General features: G+C 43.5%; 1 protein-coding gene across 1 annotated transcript in view; it reads left to right on the top strand.

Moving 5' to 3' along the window:
• Nucleotides 1–4,770: 4,770 nt before the first annotated feature.
• Nucleotides 4,771–21,236, top strand: part of arsb (arylsulfatase B) — a 130,690-nt gene continuing 114,224 nt past the window's right edge. Inside the window, exon 1 of the mRNA XM_068029465.1 lies at nt 4,771–5,105. Within this exon, the coding sequence (XP_067885566.1) occupies nt 4,857–5,105 (249 nt within the window). The 5' untranslated portion in view covers nt 4,771–4,856. The remainder of the gene's footprint in view (nt 5,106–21,236) is intronic.

The raw sequence follows: 21,236 nt of genomic DNA on the forward strand, positions 1-21,236 counted from the left end.
TTGACAGGGGCGAGAGTAACAGGGTAGTTGTTATGGGGGACTTGAACTTTCCAAATATTGACTGGAAATACTATAGTTCGAGTACTTTAGATGGGTCAGTTTTTGTCCAGTGTGTGCAGGAGGGTTTTCTGACACAGTATGTAGACAGGCCAACCAGGGGCGATGCCACATTGGATTTGGTACTGGGTAATGAACCCGGCCAGGTGTTAGATTTAGATGTAGGTGAGCACTTTGGTGATAGTGATCACAATTCGGTTAGGTTTACCTTAGTGATGGGCAGGGACAGGTATATACCGCAGGGCAAGAATTATAGCTGGGGGAAAGGAAATTATGATGCGATTAGGCAAGATTTAGGATGCGTAGGATGGGGAAGGAAACTGCAGGGGATGGGCACAATCGAAATGTGAGCTTATTCAAGGAGCAGCTACTGCGTGTCCTTGATAAGTATGTACCTGTCAGGCAGGGAGGAAGTTGTCGAGCGAGGGAGCCGTGGTTTACTAAAGAAGTTGAAGCACTTGTCAAGAGGAAGAAGAAGGCTTATGTTAGGATGAGACGTGAAGGCTCAGTTAGGGCGTTTGAGAGTTACAAGCTAGCCAGGAAGGATCTAAAGGGAGAGCTAAGAAGAGCAAGGAGAGGACACGAGAAGTCATTGGCGGATAGGATCAAGGAAAACCCTAAGGCTTTCTGTAGGTATATCAGGAATAAAAGAATGACTAGAGTTAGATTAGGGCCAATCAAGGATAGTAGTGGGAACAAAAACAAGAAATGCTGGATTCACTCAGCAGGTCTGGCAGCATCTGTGGAAAGAGAAGCAGAGTTAACGTTTCGGATCAGTGACCCTTCTTCGGAACTGACAAATATTAGAAAAGTCACAGATTATAAACAAGTGAGGTGGGGGTTGGGCAAGAGATAACAAAGGAGAAGGTGCAGATTGGACCAGGCCACATAGCTGACCAAAAGGTCACGGAGCAAAGGCAAACAATATGTTAATGGTGTGTTGAAAGACAAAGCATTAGTACAGATTAGGTGTGAATATACTGAATATTGAACATCAGCAAGTGCAAACCTGAGTAGTGGGAAGTTGTGTGTGGAATCAGAGGAGATAGGGGAAGCGTTAAATGAATATTTTTCGTCAGTATTTACAGTAGAGAAAGAAAATGTTGTCGAGGAGAATACTGAGATTCAGACTACTAGGCTAGATGGGATTGAGGTTCACAAGGAGGAGGTGTTAGCAATTTTGGAAAGTGTGAAAATAGATAAGTCCCCTGGGCCAGATGGGATTTATCCTAGGATTCTCTGGGAAGCCAGGGAGGAGATTGCAGAGCCTTTGTCCTTGATCTTTATGTCGTCATTGTCGACAGGAATAGTGCCAGAAGACTGGAGGATAGCAAATGTTGTCCCCTTGTTCAAGAAGGGGAGTAGAGACAGCCCTGGTAATTATAGACCTGTGAGCCTTACTTCGGTTGTGGGTAAAATGTTGGAAAAGGTTATAAGAGACAGGATTTATAATCATCTTGAAAAGAATAAGTTCATTAGCGATAGTCAGCACGGTTTTGTGAAGGGTAGGTCGTGCCTCACAAACCTTATTGAGTTTTTCGAGAAGGTGACCAAACAGGTGGATGAGGGTAAAGCAGTGGATGTGGTGTATATGGATTTCAGTAAGGCGTTTGATAAGGTTCCCCACGGTAGGCTATTGCAGAAAATACGGAAGTATGGGGTTGAAGGTGATTTAGAGCTTTGGATCAGAAATTGGCTAGCTGAAAGAAGACAGAGGGTGGTGGTTGATGGCAAATGTTCATCCTGGAGTTTAGTTACTAGTGGTGTACCGCAAGGATCTGTTTTGGGGCCACTGCTGTTTGTCATTTTTATAAATGACCTGGAAGAGGGTGTAGAAGGGTGGGTTAGTAAATTTGCGGATGACACGAAGGTCGGTGGAGTTGTGGATAGTACCGAAGGATGTTGTCGGTTACAGAGGGACATAGATAGGCTGCAGAGCTGGGCTGAGAGATGGCAAATGGAGTTTAATGCGGAAAAGTGTCAGGTGATTCACTTTGGAAGGAGTAACAGGAATGCAGAGTACTGGGCTAATGGGAAGATTCTTGGTAGTGTAGATGAACAGAGAGATCTTGTTGTCCAGGTACATAAATCCCTGAAAGTTGCTACCCAGGTTAATAGAGCTGTTAAGAAGGCATATGGTGTGTTAGCTTTTATTAGTAGGGGGATCGAGTTTCGGAGCCACGAGGTCATGCTGCAGCTGTACAAAACTCTGGTGAAACCGCACCTGGAGTATTGCGTGCAGTTCTGGTCACCGCATTATAGGAAGGATGTGGAAGCTTTGGAAAGGGTGCAGAGGAGATTTACTAGTATGTTGCCTGGTATGGAGGGAAGGTCTTACGAGGAAAGGCTGAGGGACTTGAGGTTGTTTTCGTTGGAGAGAAGGAGGAGGAGAGGTGACTTAATAGAGACATATAAGGTAATCAGAGGGTTAGATAGGGTGGATAGTGAGAGTCTTTTTCCTCGGATGGTGATGGCAAACACGAGGGGACATAGCTTTACGTTGAGGGGTGATATATATAGGACAGATGTTAGAGGTAGTTTCTTTACTCAGAGAGTAGTAGGGGCGTGGAACGCCCTGCCTGCAACAGTCGTAGACTCGCCAACTTTAAGGGCATTTAAGTGGTCATTGGATAGACATATGGATGAAAATGGAATAGTGTAGGTCAGATGGTTTCACAGCTCGGCGCAACATCGAGGGCCGAAGGGCCTGTACTGCGCTGTAATGTTCTAATTCTAAAAAAAATCTAATTCTAATGAGCTGAGGCAGGGGCCAAATCGGTCAATGTTACAGAGGTGGAAATAGGCAGTCTTGGTGATGATGTGGATATGTGGTAGGAAGCTCATCTCAGGGCCAAATATGGCACAAGGTTGTGAACAGTTTGTTTCAACTTTAGACAGTTGCCAGGGAGAGGGGTGGAGCCGGTGGCCTGAGAATGGAGTTTGCATATATTTAATTGGAAGAATGTTCTACTTACCGAGCATTGGATGTCAGACAAACAGTCTGACAATTTAGTGTCAGTGGAGGGGTCAAGAGAGGTGGAAATTCACGCTGTATTTTCAGATGATGTCGCCATGGCAGCAATTAAATGAGAAATGGGAGGGGGGCTGTGAATAGATCCTTGGGGTCACCAGATGTAACCTTCATCCTAACGTTGTAGATTCGTGACTTACCCAATACCAGAACTTCCTTAATACAAAAGGCAACTTTAACCACTGCACTGTTAGCAAACTGTCCTTCTAACCACATATTTTGCAATTGATGCCTGCAATTAATTTCTAATCTCTTTTCACTCCTTTCCATCTGGTATTTGTTTCCGATCAAAATTGTCTGCCTTTCCTCTATTTCAGGTTCAGGCACCCTCCGCCCCCCGAGTCTGATTTCTCTATCTCAAAACAGTACATTACTCGGCACTACCATCTCTCACATCTTTAATTTTCAGGTATAAGTCTGAATGGAAGTAGGGAAACCTAAGGAGATCACCGCCTGATCAATGATACACTACCTCGCACATATTTGTCTAATTTCAGGAAACTCCAAGCATGGCAAATGCCTTTGATGGAAGTCCACCCATTGTTGGGTGGAAAATCATATGCAAGACATAAGCATCATTTATGATTATTGTTGTTTGTTCTCTGGATGTGTAAAATGCTGGAAAGGCTGCATTTAGTCCATACATTGAGTTGTTCCCCAAAAGAGGTCAGCCTTCTGTCACAACATGACTAAATAAAAAATGAATGCTACTTTCACAGAAATAGCCTTCAGAAACTGGATTTGCCTGGACTCTATTCTCCCCAACTACTATTCATACACATCAAAGTAAGCATATCTGACTCATCCCATAAGCTTGCCCCTTTTGTACATGGGCGATGTTTCAGTAGATGTGAATGGTCAAGATAATTGGCAAAAGAGTGAGAGGCAACATGATTTTTTAATGATTTGGAATACATTGCGTGAAGGGGTGGTGGAAACACGTTCAATAATAACTTTGAAAAGGGAATTGGATAAACATTTGAAAGGGAAAATGTTGCAGGGCTATGGGGAAACAGCAGGGGAGTGAGACTATGCTCTTCCATAGATAAAGACAGCGAAGAGTGGAAACCCTCAGCAGCATCTGTGGTGAGAGAAACAGAACTGAACAGCGCAATGACCTTTCATCTCTCTCCACAGATGCTGCCTGGCCTGCTGAATTTTTGCAACATTCTCTGTTTCTAGTTCAGATTTCCAGCATCAGCATTATTTTGCTTTTGTATTTGCTCTTTCAAAAAGCTGGCACAGACACGATGGGCAGAGCGGCCTCTTTATGTGCTGGATCATTCTATGAGCTATCACAAGGGAAAGTGTGGGGTGATTTGGGGTACCGTGCAAAGAGTACAGGCAGGAGGCACAAACCCGAACCACTCATTCTAATTTCAAGTGGTTGGCAATAATATTTAGGTAGATTGTGTTGTAAACTTGGCAATCGTTTATGTCTTTGTACATATTGTGACATAGTTATAAAAATAAACGAGTGCTCATTTATTTATTTTGTTCCACAATGGATTTACAGTAAAGGCTACAAAAGAAATCAAACAAAACATGAGTTATGTGATATCCACAGGGTATTTAAAAAAAAATCTGATGTAGCCAAATATGGGCATTTGTCTCTCTGTGAATATGCAATATTACGTCTAATATTTTCTGCAAAGTGGAGATTTGAATGAGGTAATCACGGGACCAGTCACATGACAGCGTGGCTACAAACTGCAGCCTTCCGGGTGCTTTTGTTCGGAGGACAGGGTTGAAGTTTGATGCTGGAAGGATGAGGCTGGATTTTGTTCTCCGTTTGCATTGCTTTTTATTCCTCTTTTCCATTTCTGACTGTTCCCAGCCGCACATCGTCTTCATTCTGGCCGACGATTATGGCTGGAATGACATCGGGTATCACGGCTCCCAGATCCGAACGCCGGTGCTGGACAAGCTGTCAGCCCAGGGCGTCAGACTGGAGAATTACTACGTGCAGCCCCTGTGCACGCCGTCCCGCAGCCAGTTAATGACCGGCAGGTACCAGGTAGGTTATTCCGTGTCAGCCTTCAGAGGCATGCCGCAATTAACACTGTCAACAACATGCAATTAGAAGAGAGAGAAATAGAGTTAACATTTCAGGTCAATGACCTTTTATTAGAACTGGTTACGGTTAGGAACGGTTTTGAGCAAGAAATTGGATGGTCACTTGAAGAAAATAGACTTACAGGGCTATGGGGATGGAGCAGAGTAGTGGGACTGACTGACTGGCTCCATGGAGATGGGTCAAATGGCTGCCTTCTATGCCATAAATGACTGTGACTCTAAGTGAGGGAGTTGGGGGGAGGAAAGAAGAACAAAAGGGAAAGTCTGTGATAGGAAGGAGGCAGTAGCGATTAAATGACAAAATGTCGTGGAACAAAAGGCAAAGGGAGTGTATTTTGGTACCCTTTCATCTACAAAAGATGATGGACACGCAGCAAACAATCCATTTATGGGGGGGGGGGGGCGCCTTCTCTTAGTGAACCTTTGCTAATGGCTGTGAAGGTTAATCCTTAAGAGACAGGTTCTGCCACAAGTGCCGCACGTGAAGCTGCCAAGTCACGCTGAGTTGCTTTTGGCGTCGGCGCCTGTTGCCAAGCTGCTGTAGCCACTGGTTGTCATGGTAGTGCACGCTAGTCCACACCCTGTGTTGCCATTTCCCTCTTTCACCAACTAGTGACTCCCAGGTACAATGGTCAACATCTAGGGCCTTCATGTCACACTTGAAAGCAGGTTTCTCCATCTCCGTCGCAACTGTTCTCAAGCAACCTTCCACAGCAACGCTTCTGATATGTCGTCTTTTTTTCCTCAACCGAGGATTCCCCCCCCCACTGTGGTTGACAGGACTTTGACCGTGTCCGACCCATTTCCCACATTTCTGCCCTCACCCCTTCCCTTCTCTCGCAGAAGTTCCCCTTGTCCTCACTTTCCACCACTCATCTTCGGCCACTTCCAGCATGATGCCACCACCAAACACACCTTCGCCTCCCTTTCCCTGTCAGCATTCTGAATTCACAGTTCCCTCTGCGACACCCTGGTCCACTCCTCCATTACCCCTGACACCTCATCCCCTTCCCACGCCACCTTCCCACGCCACCTTCCCATGCAACCTGCCCATTTACCTCCTCACTATCCAAGGCCCCAAACACTCCTTCCAGGTGAAGCAGCGATTTACTTGTACTTCTTTCGATTTAGTATACTGTATTCGCTCCTCTACACTGGGGAGACCAAATGCAAATTGTGTGACCACTTTGCAGAGCACCTGCACTCAGTCGGCAAGCATGATCTCGAGCTTCTAGTTACTTGCCGTTTTAATTCACCACCCTGTTCTTGCCCCCACATTTCTGTCTTCAGCTTGCTGCAGTGTTCCAGTGAAGCTCAACGCAAGCTTAAGGAACAGCACCTCATCTTCCGATTAGGCACTTTATAACCTTCAGACTTAACATTAGTTCAACAATTTCAGTCCATGACCCGGTTTTAAACTTGTTGTTCATGTTTTTGCTTTTGGATAGAGCTGTTCATTGTTCTGCCATTAACAATCTCTCTGGGGCAAATGCTTTGTCTTTTACTACAACTATTATCACTCCCTTTGCCTTTTGTTCCATGACATATTTGTCATTTAATCTCTCCCGCCCACGCCCTATCACAGACCTTCTGTTTTAGTCACTTGGTAGTATAGACTTGCATATTGCTGAAAAAAGAGACATGCTGTCAAAGCATTTCATCTTGTACTCATCAGGACAGATGCAAGAATGCCAAATTTCAAAGGGAGCAACAATTTATACTTCATGAGAAAAAAGTGCTGATTAGTTGGCAAGTCGACTCTAGTTGAGGCGTTGCCATGGAGAATGCACCAGGGAACTACTGTCCCCCACCCTTCTGTTGATTTCAAAAAAGGGACAAAGCCTGGGCGTGTTCCTTTTGCCTGCAGCGGCCAGGTCCCTGCATAATGAATATATGTGGTTTCTAGCAAGCAAAGTGAGCCACATTGTGAGCCCTACTGATAATCCTAAATTGGTTGTTAGTGTAATTCTTTCATGCACTCGGGATTGTTCAGCAAGTGCTGTCCAATCTGGAATCACATATAGCGTTAGACATTGTGTTCTGAGTTTTGCAAGTACAGGTCGGTTGAGTACGGTCAGTACTCTGCCTGTTTCAAACAGCCAAAGGGACATGCTGTTTGATACAACCCGCTAGCTGTTGGGACGTATGGCCTACGTACCTGGCATTGCACTGGCACTGAAATTCATATACCACATTACTCATTTGTGTGGTAGGTGAAACATCTTTTTGACTTGACGGCAACATCCTGTTAGTGGAAAATACCACTTGTGTTGCTATTGTATTGTAGCAGCGTGAAATGACTCGCTTCACGTGTTGCTCAAATTTTTGAGAGACCTTACCCTTCCAGGGAAGGATTGAGAAGAAGAGGGCACATTTTAAGGTAATTGGCAAAAGAAGCAATGACGACATGACGAAAAACCTTTTCAAGCAGCAAGTGGTTAAGATCTGGAATACACTGCCTGAGAGTGTGGTGGAGGCAGGTTCAATCGAGGCATTCAAGAAGGAATTGGATTGCTATCTGAAAAGGAAAAATGTGCAGGGCTATGGGGAGAAGGCGGGGGAGTGGCACTAGGTAAATAGCTCTTTGGGAGAGCCAGAGCAGACACGATGGGCCAAATGGCCTCCTGTGCTGTAACAATTCTGTGATTCTGTAATTTGAAGTAGACTGAGCATTTGCTCTTGCCAACATTTTTGTCAGTTTCCATGAGAAACACTTTTGCGATGGAATGACCCCTAACCTCCTGCCCCATGCATATTTCTGCTACATAGGTGAATTAAACATAAGCGTAGGGAACTATGGTTCTCTGGTGCATTCTCCATGGCAACGCCTCGACCAATCAGAGTCGACTTGCCAACCAATTTACCCTTTTCTCATGCAGTATAAATTATTGCTCCCTTTGAAATTTTGTATTCTTGCGTCTGTCCTGATGATTGCAAGATGAAAAGCTTCGACAGCAAGTCTTTTTTTCAGCAATACCTTCCCTTTTGTTCTTCTTTACCACCCCCCCCCACTTGCTCAAAATATATTACATTTCTAACCTTTGTCAGTTCTGATGAAAAGTCATTGACCTGAACCATTAACTCTGTTTCTTTCTCCACAGTTGCTGCCAGACCTGCTGAATATTTCCAGCACTTTGTTTTTATCTCGGATTTCCAGCACCTGCAGGATTTTGCTTTTATTTTAGTATGCAATTAGGAGAGCCTTTAACCTTGCACTTAAAAAAAAAACACAGGGATACCAAGTAGGAGTTTTTGAGGAAGGTTGTGGATGATGGAAGAAACTACGATTGAGAGTTTTGAAAACACTTTTTTGATCATGGAGAGAGAGATAGAAGATGGCATGGCTTAGGGAGAAAATTAACTACAAGTGTTATGACTGACCATTCCAGTCAAAGCCCCCAATCAAAATATACGATTCTGATTGTGGTGGGAGAAATGCACTGTTAATTCAATCCCGTCCCTTCCTCCAGATCGCCTAACATATCATTTTAAACTTTCCAAGTTAAAGAAAGACCCAGCCAAATTGTACCATCTATTAACCCCCGAATGAGGCTGACCAAACCAGGTGTCTTTAAATCAACAAATTAACTGTTTAATTAGGAAAAGCAAATTCTTAAACAGCACAAAGATATAAATAACATTTAAAATAGAAAAAATTAGAGTCCTTGCAAATTTACACTTCCCGATGAACAATCCTCTGATTAAAGTCCACGCGCAATCTTCCAGGGTCCAATGGGGAAAGGAAAACAGTCCAACACCGAAGTTCCAAACTCCTCTTTCTTCCAGCAATGACCACAGTAGATCAACAACTCGCAACCACTTTCAATAGAATCAATCTGGCTTTAGAATTTTTGAGGGATAAAAGATTGTCACAGTCTAACTTCCCTCCTTCAGTTTAAATTATCAGAGATCTCTGTTTTGGCTTGACTTTTTAGAATTTTGAGAGAGAATAATAAAGAACCAGACTAAATTCTCTTCCTTCAGTTTAAATGGGCTGAGAGCCCTTCTTTCAGGTGACAACACACAGCTGTTTGTCTGTGTCCTCTGTTAGAACAGGCTGTTTGCACTATAAGCCAGTTCAAAAGTAAATTGTAACAAAGGTATCTCTCGGTGCTCAATCCGAGTGGCTGTATCCAGGGTAACAAGAATGCATTCTTTGTCTCAGTCTTTAGAGCTTGCTGCCTTAAAGCAGTACGGCTTTTTTCAGCCTTAAAGGGTCACAGCATTCTTCCCAGGGAAAAAAAACTACAGGATCATAACACAAGACTGTGATATACATAAGCTCTGCAACCAGCTTGGGAGAGGAAAAGTTGCAATGTATTCTGAGTTAGAAGAGAATTGTTGGGATATAGTGCAAGAGAATGGAGGGATTGAAAAATGAGTATGAGGGTAATGTAGGGGATGGGAAGTAATTGCAAGTTGGTAAAGAATAGGGTGATGGGTGTGCAGGACTTCTGTTTTAAGTTTCAGAGATTTTGGGATGGAATTCCAGAGCTTAGGAGCTAAATGATTTGAGGCAGGTTGACTGAGGGTTACATAAAAGGCTAAAGTTACAGGAACTGAGTTCTTGGAGGGTGGTCGGGCTGGAGAAAGTTATGAAGATGGATGGGGGTGAGGCCACAAAGGGATTTTAATGTTGAGTTGAGAATTTGAAATCTGAGGTGTTTGGGAGACCAGAAGCCAGTGTAGGTCAGTGGATGATTGTTGGCTGGGATGTAGAATGAGTGAGAGAGGGTTCAGGCAGTGATGTCCCTCTCTTTTTGTGCATGGCCTGTTCATTTCAGTGTGTGGTACCTTTTAAATGTTTTTGTACAGTCACATACTCTCAGTATCTTAAAAGGGACAGCTTGTAAGTGACCTGTGAGGTATTTTCTGCATTGCTGTTTGGCTGCGTGCACACAGCTTACAGGAAACATTGACAGGCAGCAGAGTTTTGGATGAGCTGAAGGTTACAGAGGGTGGATAATGAGAGCCCAGCTGGAGACTATTGGAATAGTTGAGCCTAGAAGTGACAAAAGGCATAGTTGAGGGTTACAGCTGCAGGTGGGCTGAGGCAGGAACAGGGCTGGGTAATTTCCTCGAGGTGGAAGCAGGTGTTTTTTGTGATCGAGAGGATATGGAATTGGAAGCTCGGTTCAGGATTGAATAGGATGCCAAGTTTGTGAATAATCTGGTTCAACCTGTTCCAGTGGCAGGGGAGGGGGGGATGTAATCAGTGGCAATAGCACAAATGTTTGTGGTCAGGCTGAATGTTTAAAGGATATTGCAGCTTTTCCAGGACTAGCTGTTGCACAAGCAGACTGATGGTACAGTGGCAGTGAAGGAAAGGAGCTGTTGATGGTGACATTGAAAGGTTGGGGACAGGAGAAGGAACAGTTTATAATATCAGGTAGCATGGAGGCCAGGAAGGAAGTTGAGTAATTTGGTGGGATTGGAGTTGAGCGAGCAGGAGGTGGATCTCCTGAGAGATGGAAGAGAAATATGTGGGATCAGGGCTAGGGCAAAGACAACCTTAGGGAAGTCTAAATTAGTGGGAAAGTGTGCATGTAACAGTGGCAGCTGAAATGATAGTCTCTAGTGACAGGCAAGTCCATGAACTCCTTTCATAGGTTATTGGACGTGAGGATGGAGGGGACAGGCAAAAGAGGTTTAGGTAGGTGATCTGTTGTGGAGAAGAGAAGGGGCTATTTTGCTTTTGAGGATCATCCTGGAGTAGTCAATGGGTTTTGGTAGCAAGACCCAACAGTGTTTGTTCAGCCAGATCTGGTGATGGATGACTAAACCAGTTGTGCACCAGATACACTCAAATCCGTACCCCTTGGAGTTGAGTGAGTGAGGATGAGAACAATGGGGATTGTGGAGGGTGGGAAAGAGTAATGGTTTTACTGGGGGTGAGGGCATCAAGGTGCAGGTGAGGGAGTGGTTGAGCAGATTAACAGCTGCTGAAGTACAAATAAGGGCCAAAGGCTAGACAATTGAGAGTTTGAAAGTGCAGTTGTACGTGACTTGGAAGAGTTTTTTCCGGGGTGCATGCAGAAGGAAGTGGGTGGTGAGGGATACAAGAAAGTGGTTTGAGATGGCTTTGTCTGTGATTGTGATGATGTGAATAGAGTCCACATGAAATGGCGAGGTTGAGGGTATGGCTGTGAATATGGGTAGGAGGGATTACATGAAAGGAGAGGGCAAGGGAAGCAGTGAATTCAGAGCAGAGATGGCAAGTACCCAAGAAGGGAGTAATGAAAAGTGGATTAAGGGGAGGAGACAGAAGACCCAAGATGTTAATCTGTTAATTGTGTGTCAATGGTTTGATCATATGCATGTGAAGGCTGTTAATTGGAGTCTTAGTTTAGCACTTGTAAGTAGACACTCACTGAGACTGGTGGAAGGTTTGATTGAGGAGTTACATGTTCCTCTGCACAATAAATGTGAAACTCAGTAAATATAGGCTCTAGCATTATCCTTCCATAACAAGCTTTCTGGAATTTAGCACGAGACCTTCAAAAAAGGGTCATGGAAGTAATGGATTTGGATTCAGAGCAGTAGTCAATAAGTGTGCGCGAAGAGTACACAGGAGGAATTCAAGTTATATGGGCATGTCAAAGGTTAGGAGACCTATCCTGGTTGTAAACAGAGAATAGTAAAGAGAGTTCATTGAATGTATTCGAGATTGTTTTTTGGAGCAATATGTTGTTGAACCAACCAGGGAGTAGGCTATTCTAGATTTGGTATTGTGTAATGAGGTGGGATTAATCAATGATCTCATAGTTAAGGATCCTCTAGGGAAGAGTGATCATAGCATACTAGAATTTCAAATTCAGTTTGAGGGCAAGAAACTGGAGTCCCACACTAGCATTCTGGAGTTAAACAAAGGTAATTACATAGGCATGAGGACAGATTTGGCCCTAGTGGACTAGGCAGGAAGACTAAAAGGTAGGATAGTTGATGAGCAGTGGCGGATATTTAAGGAGATATTCAATTCATCCCAACTGAAATATATTCCAGAGAGAAGAAAGATTGTAAGGGGGGAGAAAACATTCATGGCTGAGCAAGGAAGTTGAAGATAACATAAAGACAAAAACTATGGCATACCGTATTGCAAAGGCCAGTGGCAAGCTGGAAGATTGGGAAACTTTTAAAGATCAACAAAGGGTTACTGAAGAAGTAATAAAAAGAGCAAAGATAAATTATGAAAGCAAACTAGCTCAAAATATAAAAACAGATAGCAAAAGCTTCTATAAGTATATAAAAGGGAAAAAAGTAGCTAAAGTGAATGTTGGTCCCTTGGAGGATGAGACTGGGGAGTTAATAGAGGGCAACACAGAAATGGCGGAGACATTCAGTATTTTGCCTCAGTTTTCATGGTGGAGGACACTAGTACCATGCCAATAGTAATGCAGAGGTTATAGAAAGGGAGGAACTTGGAACAATCATCATCACTAGGGAAAAAGTACTGAGCAAACTATTGGGATTGAAGGCAGACAAGTCCCCAGGGCCTGATGGCCTACATCCTAGGGTCTTAAAGGAAGTGGCAGCGGAGATAGTGGATCCATCGGTTATAATATTCCAAAATTCCCTGGATGCAGGAAAAGTTCCAGTGGATTGGAAAAAAGCTAATATTCCCTTATTCAAAAAGGGAGGGAGGCAGAATGTAGGAAACTGTAGACCAGTTAGTTTAACATCTGTCTTTGGGAAATTGTTAGAATCCATTATTAAGGAAGTAATAACAGGACATTTAGAAAGTCAAAATGCAATCCATCAGAGCCATCATGGTTTTATGAAGGATAAATCGCATTTGACTAATTTGCTAGAGTTCTTCAAAGATTAACAAGCAAAGTGGATAATGGGGATCCTGTGGATGTTGTATATCTGGACTTCCAGAAGGCATTTGATAAGGTGCACAAAAGGTTAATACACAAGGTGAGGTCATATGGGGTTAGGGGCAATTTATTAGCTTGGATAGAGAATTGGCTAACCAACAGAAAACAGAGAGTCGGGATAAATGGGCCTTTTTCTGGTTGGCAAGATGTAACTAGTGGGGTGCCACAGGGTTCAGTCTTGGGCCCCAACTATTTACAATCTATATTAATGACTTGGATGCAAGGATAGAAGGTACTATAGACAAATTTGCACTAAAATAGGTGGGATAGTAAGTTGCAATAAATAAGAAATTTACAAATGGATATGGCTAGGTTAGGTGAATGGGCCAAAATTTGGCAATGGAGTTTAACGTGGATAAGTGTGAGGTTATCCATTTTGGGCGGAAGAATAGAAAGGCAAATTATTATCTAAATGGAGAGAAACTTCAGAGTGCTTCGGTGCAGAGGGATCTGGGTGTCCTTGTGCATGAATCACAGAAAAATAGTATGTAGGTACAGCAGGTAATAAGGAAGGCAAATGGAATTTTGGCATTTATTGCTAAAGGAATAGAGTATAAAAGTGGAGAAGTGTTGCTGCAACTGTACAAGGCATTAGTGAGACCGCGCCTGGAGTATTCCATACAGTTTTGGTCCCCTTACTTGAGAAAGGATGTAATTGCATTGGAGACAGTTCAGAGGAGGTTCACTAGATTGATTCCAGAGATGAGGGGTTTGTCTTATGAAGAGAGATTGAGCAGTTTAGGCCTTTACTGTCTGGAGTTTAGAAGAATGAGAGGAGATCTAATTGAGGTATATAAAATGATTAAGGGGATTGACAAAGTAGACGTAGAGAGGATGTTTCCTCTTGTGGGGCAATCTAGAATGAGAGGTTATAGCTTTAGGATAAGGAGTAGCAGATTTAAAACAGAGATGAGGAGAAATTACTTCTCTCAAAGGATCGTGAATCTGTGGAATTCACTACTCCAGAGTGTTGTGGATGCCGGGATATTGAGTAAATTTAAGGAGGGGATAGACAAATTTTTAATTAGTAATGGGTTGAAGGGTTATCGAGAATGGGCAGGAAAGTGGAGGTGAGGCCGAGATGAGATCAGCTATGATCGTATTGAATGGCGGAGCAGGCTCAAGGGGCTGAATTGCCTACTCCTGCTCCTAGTTCTTATCTTCTTATGATATGGGAGTGCCTGAAATTTAAGACTGAAATCCTTTTGTGGGGGTGGGGGGGGAATGAAGTTGACTTGTAGACTGGGAGAGTCAGCATGAAGCATTGATCAACCTATATACAGTTTTGGGATGGTTATGCAGGGTTTGAGAGTACAGGAGCTGTTTTAGGGGTAGAATGTCACCTAGGTGCAGTGCTGGAGGTTATTTAGTGGAAAAAAGGAAATGATAAGGAAAGAGCTGACTGTGAGCCAGATCTAAGGAGGTGAGTAGTAACGCACAGCAGCAGATCCTGTACACCAGCAGAACAGCAAGGAGCAGTGGGACTGAAAGCCAAGCAGTGAATCATAAAAAGTTACAGCATGGATGGCAGCCATTTGGTCCATCATGTCGATGCCAGGCGACGAGTAGCCATCCAGCCTAATCCACTTTACAGCTCTTGATCCGTAGCCTTGTAGGTTACGGCACTTCAAGTGTATGCCCAGACCCTTTTTAAATGTTGAGTGTTTCTACCTCTACCGCCCTTTCAGGCAGTGAGTTCCAGATCCCATCATCCTCTGGGTGAAAAAATGTCCCCTCAAATTCTTCTCTAAACATCCTACCTCTTATCCTAAATCTGTATCCAATCTTTTCTCATAACTAAAATTCTCCACCAACGTCCTTGTAAACCTCCTCTGCACCCTCTCTAGTGCAATCACATCTTTCCTATAGTGTGGTGACCAGAACTGCACATTGTACTCCAGCTGTTGCCTAACTAGTGTTTGATACAATTCCAGCATAACAGCCAGCTCTTGTCTTTATTAGCCAGGGCATAGAATATAAGTATCCTGTATGCCCCCCTTACCACCTTATCTACCTGTCCAGCCACTTACAGGGATCTGTGGACATACACGCCAAGGTCCCTCTATTCCTCTATGCTTCTCAGAATCCTGCCATTTATTGTGTATTTCCTTGCCTTGTTAGCCTTCCCCCAAATGCATTACCTCACACTTCTCGGGATTGAACTCCATTTGCCACTGTTCCACCCACCTGTCTAATCCATTAATATCTCTCTGCAGTCTCATAGAGTCAGACAGCACAGAAACAGGCCTTTCGGCCCATTGTGTCTATGCCAGCCATTAAGCACCTATCTATTCTAGTCCTATTTTCCAGCACTTGGCCCGTAGCCTTGTATGCTATGGGATTTCAAGTGCTCATCTAAGTACCTTTTAAATGTTGTGAGGGTTCCTGCCTCTACCACCCCTTCAGGCAGTGTGTTCCGGATTCCAACCACCCTCTGGGTGAAACATTTTTTCCACAAATCCTTTCTAAACCTCCTACCCCTTACCTTAAATCTATGCCCCCTGGTTATTGACCCCTCCACTAAAGGAAAAAGTTTCTTCCTATGTATCCTATCAATGCCGCTCATAATTTTGTATACCTCAATCTGGTTTCTCCTCAGCCTTCTCTGCTCTAAGGAAAACAACCCTACTCTATTCAGTCTCTCCTCAGCTGAAATGTTTCAGCCCAGGCAACATCCTGGTGAAACTCCTCTGCACCCTCTCCAGTGCAATCACATCCTTCCTATAGTGTGGTGACCAGAACTGTACACAGTGCTCCAGCTGTGGCCTAACTAGCGTTTTATATAGCTCCATCATAACTTCCCAGCTCTTATATTCTATGCCTTGGCTAATAAAGGCAAATATCCCATATGCCTTCCTAACCACCTTATCTACCTGTGCTGCTGCTTTCTGTGATCTATGGACAAGTATTAGCATTGGAGGCAGTTCAGAAAAGGCTCACTAGGCTGATTCCTGGGATGAAAGGGTTGTCATAAAGAACCGCTAAACAGGTTAGGCCTTTATTCTTTGGAGTTTAGAAGAATGAGAGGTGATCAATTAAAACATAAGATTTTAAGGGGGCTTGACAGGGTAGATGTTGTGAATATGTTTCCACTGGTGGGGGAATCTCAAACTGGGGGGCATAGTTACAGAATAAGGGGACACACATTTCATACTGAGGTGCAAAGGAATTTCTTCTCTCATAGGGTGGTTAATCTCTGGATTAAATGTATTTAAGGAGGAGGTAGACAGATTTTTGAAATCTCGGGGAGTTGAGGGTTATGCGGAGCAGGCCTGGGACAGATCAGCCATGATCTTATTGAATGGCAGGGCAGGTTTGTGGGGCTAAATGGCCTACTCCTGCTCCAATTTCTTATGTCCTTATGTTAAGTACACCAAAGTCCCTCTGATCCTCTGTACTTCCTATGGTCCTACCATCCATTGTATATTCCCTTGCCTTGTTCATCTTCCCAAAATGCATCACCTCAGACTTCTCAGGATTAAATTCTATTTGCCACTGCTCCGCCCATCTTACCAGCCCATCTATATCGTCCTGTCATCTAAGGCTTTCCTCCTCACTATTTACGACACCACCAATTTTAGTGTCATCTGCGAACTTACTGATCATACCTCCTATATTCACGTCCAAATCATTAATGTACACTACATACAGCAAGGGTCCCAGCACTGATCCCTGCGGTACACCACTGGTCACGGGCTTCCACTCGCAAAAACAGCTACAGCTATCTTCATTATAAGCATGTGGGAAGTTTTTTGTATTATCTGAAAACTTCTTAATCGTATCCCCTACATTCAAGTCCAAATCATTGACAGATATATATCTATGAAATATACCACAAAAAGCAAGGGGTCTAGCACTGAGCCTTGAGGACCCCACTAGAAACAGCCTTCCAGTCACAAAAACACCCATTGGCCATTGCCCTTTGCTTCCTGCCTCTGAGTCAATTTTGGATCCAACTTGCCACTTTGCCTTGCATCTCAGAATCACAGAATTGTTACAGCACAGAAGAAGGCCATTCGGCCCATCGTGTCAACGCCAGCTTTCCAAATGAGCAATTCACTTGGTACCATTCGCCCGCCTTCTCCCCATAACCCTGTACATTCTTCCTTTTCAGCTAACTATCTAATTCCCATTTGAATGCCTCAGTTAAACCAGCCTCCATTGCATTCTCTGGCAGTGCATTCCAGATGCTAACCACTCACTGCTGAAAAAGTTTTTCTTCATGTTGCCGTTGCTTCTTTTGTCAGTCACTTTTTAAATCTCTGTTCCCTTTTGTTCTTGATCCTTCCATGAGTGGGAAGTATTTCCCTATCCATTCTGTCCAGACCCATCGTGATTTTGAACACCTCTATCAAATCTCCTCTCAACCTTCTCTTCAAAGAAAACAATCCCAATTTCTCCACTTTGTCTTCATAAATAAAATTCCTCATCCCTGGAACTATTCTGCACTCTCTCCAATGCCCTCACATCTTTCCTTAAATGCGGTGCCCATAACTGGATGCAATACTCCAGTTGAAGCTGAACTAGTGTTTTATACAAGTTCAACGTAAACTCCTTGCTCTTGTACTCTATGCCCCTATTATGTCCCGTAACCTACAGGGCTACGGACCAAATGCTGGAAGGTGGGATTAAACCAGGTGGCTCATTTTTTTTGGCCGACGCAGGCACAATAGGCCAAGTGGCCTCTTTCTGTGCCGTAAACTTTCTATGATTCTATTAACAAGTAAATAGTGCGTCTGGGGAATTAATAAGGGAAAATAAGGAGATGGCAGATGAATTGAACAGGTATTTTGCATCGGTCTTCACTAAAGAGGATACAAGTAATCTCTCAAATACCTGTTAATCAGGAAATGGATGGGTGGGAGGAACTCAAGAAAATTACAATCATCAGGGAAATGGTACTGAGAACATTGTTGGAGCTGCGGGCTAACAAGTCCCCGGATCCTGATGGACATCATCCTAGGTTCTCAAAAGAAGTGGCTAGTGCGATAGTTGATGCGTTCGTTTTAATTTTCCAAAATTCCCTTGATTCGGGGACGGTTGCATTAGATTGGAAAATAGCGTATGTAACTCCTTTCTTCAAAAAGGGAGGGAGACAGAAACTGCAGGCCAGTTAGCTTAACATCTGTCTTAGGGTAAATGTTAAATTATTAAAAACCTTATAGCAGGGCACTTAGAAAAATTCAAGGTAATCAGGCAGAGTCAACATGGTTTTGTGAAAGGAAATCATGTTTAACCAATTTATTGGAGTTCTTTGAAGACGTAACTTGTGCTGTGGATACTTAGATTTCCAGAAGGCATTTGATAAGGTCCCACATCAAAGGTTATTGTGGAAAATAAAATCTCATGGTCTCGGGGTAATATATTGGCATGGATAGAAGATTGGCTAGCTGACAGGAAACAGAGTAGGAACAAATGGGTCATTTTCTGGTTGGCAAGATGTAATGAGTGGTGTGCCTCAGGGATCAGTGCTGGGGCCTCAACTTTTTACAATTTATATTAATGACTTGGATGAAGGGACTGAAAGTATCGTTGCTAAATTTGCTGATGACACAAAGATAGGTAGGAAAGTAAGTTGTGAAGAGGACATAAGGAGGCTACAAAGGGATATAGATAGGTTAAGTGTCATAGAGAGAGATACAGCACTGAAGCAGGCCCTTCGGCCCACCAAGTCTGTGCCAACAAACAACCACCCATTTATACTAATCCTAGATTAATCCCATATTCCCTACCACCTATCTACACTAGGGGCAATTTACAATGGCCAATTTATCTATCACCTGCAAGTCTTCGGCGGTGGGAGGAAACTGGAGCAGCCAGCGAAAACCCACGCGGTCACAGGGAGAGCTTGCAAACTCCACACAGGCAGTACCCGGAATTGAACCCGGATCCCTGGAGCTGTGAGGCTGTGGTGCTAACCACTGTGCCACTGTGCTGCCCCTGCGGGCGGTTTCTCCATGTTCTTCCTACCAAAATTAATTACTTCACATTTCTCCGCATTGAACTTCATCTGCTGCTGGTCCGCCCATTCCACCAGCTTGTCTATGTCCTTTGGATTTTCGACACTATCCTCATCACAGTTCACAATGCTTCCAAGTTTCATAACGTCTGCAGATTTTGAAATTGCGCCCTGTACACCAAGATCTAAGTCATTAATATGTATCAGGAAGAGCAAGGGTCCCGGCACTGATCCCTGGGGAACGCCACTACAAACCTTCCTCCAGCCTGAAAAACATCCATTAACCACTACTCTCTGTTTCCTGTCACTCAGCCATTTCGTATCCATGTTGCTACCGTCTCTTTTACTCCATGAACTAAAAGTTTGCTCACAAGTCTGTTGTGTTGCATTGTATCAAACTCCTTTTGAAAGTCCATGTACACCACATCAACAACATTGCCCTCATCAACCCTCTCGGTTCCCTCCTCTAAAAACTCCAGCAAGTTAGTTAAACATGACTTTCACTTAACAAATCCATGCTGGCTTTCTTTAATTAACCCGCATCTGTCCATGTGACTATTAATTTTGTCCTGAATTATTGTTTCGAGAAGTTTCCCCACTACCGCAGTTAAACTGACTGGCCTGTTGTTACTGGGCTTATCTTTACATCCTTTTTTGAACAAGAGTGCAACATTTGCAATTCTCCAGTCCTCTGGCACCATCCTGAGTCTAAGGAAGACTGAAAAATTATGGCCATTGCCACCGCAATTTCCACTCTCCCGTCCCTCAGTATCCTTGGATGCATCTCATCTGCTCCTGGTGCTTTATCAACTTTAAGTATACACAGCCGATTTAATACCTCCTCCTTATCAATTTTAAATTCTTCTAGTGTATCAATTACCTCCTTTTTCGCCATGGCCTGGGTAGCATCTTCTTCCATGCGTAACTCCCCTTTTGGTCCCTAATTGGCCCTACTCCATCTTTTACCACCCTTTTACTATTTATATGCCTATCGAAGACTTTGGAATTCCCTTTTATGTTAGCTGCTAGTCTCTTTACATACTCTGTTTGCTTCTCTTATTTGCTTTTTCACTTCCCCTCTGGACCTTCTTTATTCAGCCTGATTCTGCACTGTGTTATTTACCTGACATCTGTCATAAGCACACATTTTCTTCATCTTCATCGGTATCTGTTTTATCATCCAGGGGCTCTGGTTTTGTTTGCTGTATCTTTCCCCTTCGAGGGAATCCACCTTGAAGATCCCATGGGCTTTTAATTTCTTGACCAGTCTGCAATGACCTTATCAATCGCTTTGCTAAAATCCACATAGATTACGTCAAATTCACTGCCCTCATCAACCCCTCCTTGTTACCTCCTCAAAAAGTTCAATCATGTTAGTGATTCCCTCAACAAGTCCATGCTGACTGTGTCATGCTAGGTCCCCACCTGCCAAGAATGAGGCACATTAATTTTGTCATGAACATTGATTTTAAACTGTTACTGGAGTGAAGAAAGGACTTGTTAAACAGATCAGCCATGGCTGGAAAAGACATTTGCATATTAACAGCCAGTGATTGGAAGGACAAAGGACAATTCCCTGACACATTCAACCCACAATGGACCTTGATCACCAGGTATTGTGTGTAAGAAGAGCATTCCAGGCCCTGCTAAGATGATACAATTCACAGAGCCAAAATGTGGTCAGACCAGTTAGTCACATGACTAACCTGCTTGGCAACCTGGGGTTTTCTGAATTGTACAAACAGTTTGAACAGAGTGTCTGTTTGCTCCTGGACTGAGAAGATCTCTTCTGTCTGCTCCCATCTCTTTCTCACAAGCCTCTGAAACCACTGAAGCCACATGAACCCCAAGAGAGAAAAGTGTCCTACAGCGAACAAGGTTTAAGAAAAATACTGGGCCCCAACGAAAAGCAAGATCTACCCACAATCAAGCACTCTACAGTGAGCTCGAAGAACCTGAACAAAAACTCTTCATATATTGCCTCAAATTTTTTCACTTTATTTTTCTTCTGCTCTTTTCTGTCTCTATTTGCATGTGTGTATCGCGTATGCGTGCTAGTGTGGGGCGTGTCATTTATCCGTATGCGTCAACCGAATTAGAGTTTAAGTTTAATAAATTTCAACTTTTCCTTTAAACCGAAGAAAGCCTGTTTTTGCTGGTTTCTTTGCCTTATAATTGGAAAGCAGTGAACAAGGATTCACCAAGGTGGAGATAAAAAAACATACGGTGTGTTTAA

The sequence above is a fragment of the Heterodontus francisci genome, chromosome 4 (assembly GCF_036365525.1).
Source record: "Heterodontus francisci isolate sHetFra1 chromosome 4, sHetFra1.hap1, whole genome shotgun sequence".
NCBI lineage: Eukaryota > Metazoa > Chordata > Chondrichthyes > Heterodontiformes > Heterodontidae > Heterodontus > Heterodontus francisci.